The sequence below is a fragment of the Oryzias melastigma genome, linkage group LG16 (assembly GCF_002922805.2).
Source record: "Oryzias melastigma strain HK-1 linkage group LG16, ASM292280v2, whole genome shotgun sequence".
NCBI classification, from domain to species: domain Eukaryota; kingdom Metazoa; phylum Chordata; class Actinopteri; order Beloniformes; family Adrianichthyidae; genus Oryzias; species Oryzias melastigma.
In genome coordinates, this window is record NC_050527.1 from 17942522 (window position 1) to 17948839 (window position 6318).

The window sequence follows — 6318 nt, forward strand, 5'->3', positions numbered from 1 at the left end:
AGGTCCAACGGGATCGAACCTCCACCCAGACCCCCTACCCCTCCCCAGTCTAAGAGAGTGTTCTTAGGCAGAGAGAGAGCTAGCGTCCGCGCGGCTAACACCCAAACCGGTCCGAGCTCCGAAAAGAAACGGAACCGGGTTCTTTCCGAGACGCCGAACAGAAACGGAACCGGGTTCTTTCCGAGACGCCGAACAGAAACGGAACCGGGTTCTTTCCGAGACGCCGAACCACAGGAACGTGGGCTCGATTCCACAGCTGAGCGTTTAAATGTCCCGACGGTTGTTTATACACAAACGTGACGTCAGCGTTGATTTAAATCTCGCGCATGCGTAGAAAACACTGGCTGTCAAACGCCGAAAACAACAAACTCCAAATGTTTTCAAATGTAACAATTTAAAATCTCCTTTAGAGAATATATTTGTACTTAAGGTCCAAACTTTTTAACTTAAAACTCTTTATTTCTGCGTAATTCTGCTAAACTTCGTTAGTTTGAGAATCAAATGTTTATTTCCGGCCGAAATGGAAATTTTACCGTCGTGTTTATTTTATTTTAACTAAGTACTTATAGTGGATATTTTATTAAAGTAAAAGCACATTTTAACTTTTCTGACACTGTGGGGACACAACTGCGCATGCTCCTCTGGAAACCGGAAGTTTGTATTCAGAAGCAGCGGAAGTTGTTCCTGAATTCACCTGCGGATCCATCAGGACCCGAACCTTGGAGTCCCGATTGACCGCAGAGGTCCGAGAGTGGACCCACGTTTCTACCCGAACCTATTTCCGAACTGTATGTGTCGACAAACTCTGTCAAAAACGGCTCGGTGCGTTTCCCGCCGCTGGAGCTCATGTCCGGCTTCCTCCTGGTACCGCTGGACGGCGGGGATCCGGTCCCCGTTCCGCCTGGGGAGACGCAGCTGGGCCGGGGTCCCCTGCTCAGAGTGAGTCCCGCAGAGACATGAAGGTTCTGGAAAAGCCGGTTCGGCTCAGACAGAGCTGGTAATGTGGGGCACGGTCACGTGACTCCTCTACCACTGCTGACCCATAAACCAGTTCCTGTGAGGTTCTGATTGTTTGCTGAAGCAGGAGGCCTGTGGTGTGAGGGACGCTGACGCACAGCTCCATCTCCTCTTTCTGTCTCCAGATCAGCGATAAGAGGGTGTCGAGACACCACGGCCTGCTGCAGAACCTGAACGGAGAGCTGCGCCTCAAACCGGTACCGAGCCACCAACACACACTCCTAAAGTTCTGAAGATGTTTGTTTCTAAAGACGGAACCAAACCAGCTGGAAGTTCTCAGGTCACTGGTTCTGAGGCGTCCTGATCCGGGCTCGGATCCCTTGATGATGTCATATCAACCAACAGGTCACATGACCACGGGCTTGACAAAGCAGAACTGGATCCAGTTTTACTGATTTGTGTCCAGGTGGAACTCCAGTGGTTCCGATCAGAACCACGAGGGTCCGAGCTGGACGGCCTCCGATGACCTCCTGTTCTGTTTCTGCGCGTCCTCAGAGGAGGAGCGGTCCCGTCGGCAGAAGGTCCTGGTGAGAACCCCAACTGACCCGCTCCTGTCCCTCCCCAGACCCACGTCAACCCCTGCTTCGTCCAGGCCTCTGCGTCCTCTGAGCCCCGCCCCCTGCCCAAAGGATGCTGGTACATGCTGCGCGACGGCGAGCTGTTCTCGCTGCTGCCGGAGCGACTGGTCTTCAGGGTGGAGGCCGTGGGCGGACAGGAGAGCACTCACAGGTACTTGGAGCGGTCACGTGAGCGGCGGCGGCTTTTGTCCCGCAGCTCTTTGAAGCTCCGATCAAAGGCGGAGGAGGAGCCAGCTGAGAGGAGCTGCTCCTCATGCTGTCGTTCACGCTCCGTCTCCGTGTCCTCCTGCAGGAGCAGCCGGAGCTCTGAAGACGAGCAGCTTCCCGCCTCCTCTGAGCAGCACGGCGACATTTCTGCAAGTGACAGTCAGGAGAGGGAGGAGCCAGACGGGGGAAGCAGGCAGGTCAGCCCCCCCCCACAGAATTATGACATATCAGATCCGGAGATGGAGTTATGTGAGAGAAACTAAAAAACATCCGTTTTAAAAGTATCGGGAACCCTGCAGTCACCATTGAAGGTTATTTTAGATTAAATGAAGAGTTCCTGTAAACCTGCTTTAGCCCCGCCCCTGACCTCCACAGACCAGCATTGAGCCTCACAGAGACGCCGCTCCGTCTGAGGTCAGGGTTCGAATCCTTCCTGCCTGGATGATGGCGGTCGCAGCGCAGAGTCCCGCCCTCACGCTCAAAGGTAACAGTGACCACGCCCTACTGCAATGATTCATGGGTAAAAAAAAACAAACAACCACAAGAGCTGAGGTCACCTGGACTCACCTGAGCAGCTACGTCCTCCTGCAGAGAGGGGCGTTCAGTTCTTCCACAGAACCACAAAAAAAAATCATGATACTTTTCTTATTTTGAACCAATACCTGTGAAGAATTCTGATCTGGTTCTGATCCGACTGACCTGGTTCGATCTGGTTGTGGTTCTTCTCTGTTGGTCTGATTGTGTTTATTTGTGTGTTCAGTTCAGTCAGCTGTTCATAGGAGAAAACGACCTGCTGGTGGTGTTCAGGCCACGCCCACCTCTGCATCTTTACCTGAAGAGGCGGGGCCTAAGGAGGGAGAGGCGCAGAGGAAGATGGATGCTGAGGAGGCGCAGAGGAAGAAGAGGAAGAGGGAGGAAGAGGAGGAGGAGAGGAAGAAGAGGAAGATGGAGGAAGAGGAGGAGGAGAGGAAGAAGAGGAAGAGGGAGGAACAGGAGGAGGAGAGGAAGAAGAGGAAGAGGGAGGAAGAGGAGGAGGAGAGGAAGAAGAGGGAGGAAGAGGAGGAGCGGGCACCTAAAAGAGTTGAGTAATACGGTGGAATAGGATCTGATCTGACCAGATCCTCTTCATGATCCCGTCAGATCATCTCAGATCTCCTAAGAGTTGCTGTGGTAGAGGCTGATGGCGGCGTGGATCTGTCTGCAGGTCGTTCCTGCGGGAGCGTCCTCGCTCTCGCCCTGGAGTGACCCCACCAGACCGCAGGTGAAGAACGCGCCTCGCCGCCTCGCTGTGAGCGCAGACGACTTGGGATGTTCCTCCACCGAGGCGCTGGAAGTCAACCAGCCTCAGGACATGAACACACCTGCCTTGGCTCCGCCCACAACCCAGCGCCGAAAGCCCTGTCCTTATGGAAAGGACTGCTACAGGTAAGCTCATCTGTAAGTTCTGATCTGCGCAGACGTTTGAGCAGCTGCCTGAGGATGAGGAGGCAGCAGATCATCATCATCATTATCTTCTGTTTCCAGGAAGAATCCGCTTCACTTTCAGGAGAGTAGTCATCCTGGAGACTCCGACTACGAGGAGGAGGAGGAGGAGGAGGAGGAGGAGGAGGATCGACCCGAGTGTCCGTACGGAACCGACTGCTACAGGTAAGACCTGAAGCTCCGGGGGGGGGGTCGGTCCTCAGGTGTGCTGAGGGGGCGTCAGACTCCAGCGGAATGTTGCTGATGATGGGAGGGGCATGGCGGGTCCAGCAGGTGGCGCTGCTGCTCTGATCAAACAGTGAAACCAACTCTAGGATTCTGTGTTTCAGGAAGAACCCTCTTCACCGGAGAGAGTACAAACACACCAAGAAACCAGGTAAGAAACCATGTGTGTCCTCAGACTCCTCAGCCTGGAGGTCAGAGGTCTTCTTCAGCTTTGGTCCTACGTCTCTGCAGCCCGCTCCACCCGAGCCGTCCCCAGAAACGCCCCCGATGAAGAGGAGGATGAAGATAGCTTTATTGATGACGACAGCGAAGATCCTGACAATGACTCTGACTATAACCCCGCCCCCTCTGACGACAGCGATGGCGAGGACATCAAGAGGCAGCAGAGAGAAGCCACGGCCTTCCTGAAGAAGAGGAAGTGAGGAAGGACATCTGAGTGGTCAGCCGTTTCCACGGTAACCATTCACCCGGATGAAACGGGTCAAGGGGCTTCTACTTCCTGTTTCAACAAAGGAGTTGATCAACAGACTTTTAATAGGAAAAACAGCAGGAAGTCCTGTGACATCACAAAGTCACAACAGACTTTTAGATTAATTCACTTTTATTCCAGCAGCCTGATTATTTTTACCATTTAAAGCAGTCTTTGCTTTGAAAACATTTATTTTGAAAAAAAATCCTTCAATGTGCTGGGATTTTTTTTTACTGATTTGAAAAGAATCAAAGAAACACTTTTGTTCCATGCATAGCATGGTCATCCTGTTCTTTCACAATAAAAGCTTCTGAAGGAAAGTTCTGTCTGTTCTTCATTAATGTACTTCCTGTTCAGTTTGTGAAGTTTATTTGTAGCACATTTCATGTACAGAGACAATTCAAAGTGCTTTACATAAAACATTAAAAGAAACAATCAAATGAAATAGTAAAAATGTGATCATTAAAATAAAATTAAAAGAAAGTAAAAAGATTTTAATTTAAAACAAGCATAGATAAACAGTCAGACGTAAACTTTTGAATACATATTAATCAAACTGAGAACAGGTGAGTCTTTAACCTGGATTTAAATACACTGAGTGTTTCAACAGATCTAAGGTTTTCTGGAAGTCTGTTCCAGATCTGTGGAGCATAGAAGCTGATTGCAGCTTCTCCATGTTTAGTTCTGACTCTAGGAACTGATAAAAGACCAGATCCAGATGACCGGAGAGGTCTGGCTGGTACATACTGGGTCAGGAGGTCAGTCATGTATTTTGGTGCTAAACCATTCAAAGCTTTATAAACCAGTAACAGAACTTTAAAGTCTATCCTCTGACAGACAGGTAACCAGTGTAAAGACCTCAGAACTGGACTGATGTGGTCTACTTTCTTGGTCCTTGTGAGAACCCGAGCAGCAGAGTTCTGAATAAGCTGCAGTTTCCTGATGGATTTTTTTGGTAGTCCTGTAAAAACACTGTTACAGTAATCAAGTCGACTAAAGATGAAAGCATGCACTAGTTTCTCCAGGTCCTGCTTAGACATCAGATCTTTAATCCTTGAGATATTTTTGAGATGATAATAGGCTGATTTAGTGACTGCCTTAATGTGTTTATCAAAATGTAGGTCTGTGTCTATCACTACACCCAAGTTTCTGGCCTGGTTGGTAGTTTTTAGTTGAATAGATTGAAGCTCTGTAGTGACGTCCAACCTTTTTTCTTTAGCCCCAAAGACAATAACCTCAGTTTTGTTTTTGTTTAATTGAAGTAAGTTGTGACACATCCAGTCATTAATGTCCTCAATGCATTTACCAAGAGCCTGTACAGGGCCTCGGTCTCCTGGTGTCAGTCTAATATATATCTGTGTGTCATCTGCATAGCTATGGTAACTAATGTTGTTGTTCTTTATAACCTGGGCCAGTGGGAGCATGTAGATGTTAAATAGAAGTGGTCCCAGGATGGAGCCTTGGGGCACTCCACATGTAATTTCTGTGGGCTCAGAAGTGAAGTTACCAATTGACACAAAATATTTCCTGTTTTCTAAGTACGTTTTGAACCAGTTTAGTACTGGCCCAGTGAGACCCACCCAGTGTTCCAGTCGTCTGAGTAGTATTGCGTGGTCGACTGTATCAAACGCAGCACTGAGATCCAGTTTGTGGATTCAGTCGGGTTTGTGTGACACCACAGAGATCCACGAGGCTCTCGGCTTCTTCTGAAGCTCTCAGATGGACTCCTGATGATGAAGACTCCTGATGACGGATTTCTCGCAGAGATGCCCCGTCACCCTCCCACCAGCGGCCCTACATGTCTATGATGCGGTTAAAATTGGCGGGAAGGGCACTAAGAGGACATCGACTGTTTGCTGGCAGTGATGTCCAAGCACCCCCCACCAAGGGTCCTAAATGTCTAAGGTGCAAGTAAAACTCGGGTGACAGGTGACGTCCTTCAGGTGACCTTCTTCAGGTCACGCTTGAAGAACTGATGTCATGTCTGCTTCTGAGGTTTGAGTTTGGTTCTGGTGTCTGATTGGCTGTTGGAATCATGTGACAATGGGTGACCTCTAGCTACTGACCATCAGGTACGGTCATGTGGATCCATACCTGCAGGGTTTTGATTCAATCAGGACAGACGGTTCAGAAGAACTTCCTGGTTCTGACAATCAAGGTTCTTCACGGCTGAAGTTCTACAGCTCAACTCAACTCAGCTTTATTCATATAGCACTTTCACGGAGCAGGCAGCTAAACAAAGTGCTGAACACCAAAAACATAAAAGACAGTCCCACTAAGACAAGATAAATAGATAAATAAAATACAATAAAATAATAAATAAAATACTAAAAGCAGTAA

The 6318-nt window shown here is 49.1% G+C and overlaps 1 protein-coding gene across 1 annotated transcript; it reads left to right on the forward strand.

The window, feature by feature from the left end:
* The first annotated feature begins 10 nt into the window (after positions 1-10).
* On the forward strand, positions 11-4298 carry aplf (aprataxin and PNKP like factor). Its single transcript, XM_024267566.2, has 11 exons — positions 11-939; positions 1143-1214; positions 1583-1746; positions 1888-1999; positions 2178-2286; positions 2563-2747; positions 2850-2882; positions 3007-3227; positions 3327-3449; positions 3614-3660; positions 3741-4298. The coding sequence occupies exons 1-11, from the start codon at positions 847-849 to the stop codon at positions 3929-3931; spliced, it is 1350 nt and encodes a 449-aa protein (XP_024123334.1). The 5' UTR covers positions 11-846; the 3' UTR covers positions 3932-4298.
* Positions 4299-6318: the final 2020 nt, after the last annotated feature.

Bases quoted from the DNA above. Each gene is read 5' to 3' on its own strand.
- aplf (XM_024267566.2), top strand. From the start codon at position 847: ATGTCCGGCTTCCTCCTGGTACCGCTGGACGGCGGGGATCCGGTCCCC. The intron at 2,748-2,849 runs ATGGAGGAAGAG...GAGAGGAAGAAG, and splicing joins AGGAGAGGAAGAAGAGGAAG to AGGGAGGAAGAGGAGGAGCG. The intron at 3,228-3,326 runs GTAAGCTCATCT...TTCTGTTTCCAG, and splicing joins TATGGAAAGGACTGCTACAG to GAAGAATCCGCTTCACTTTC.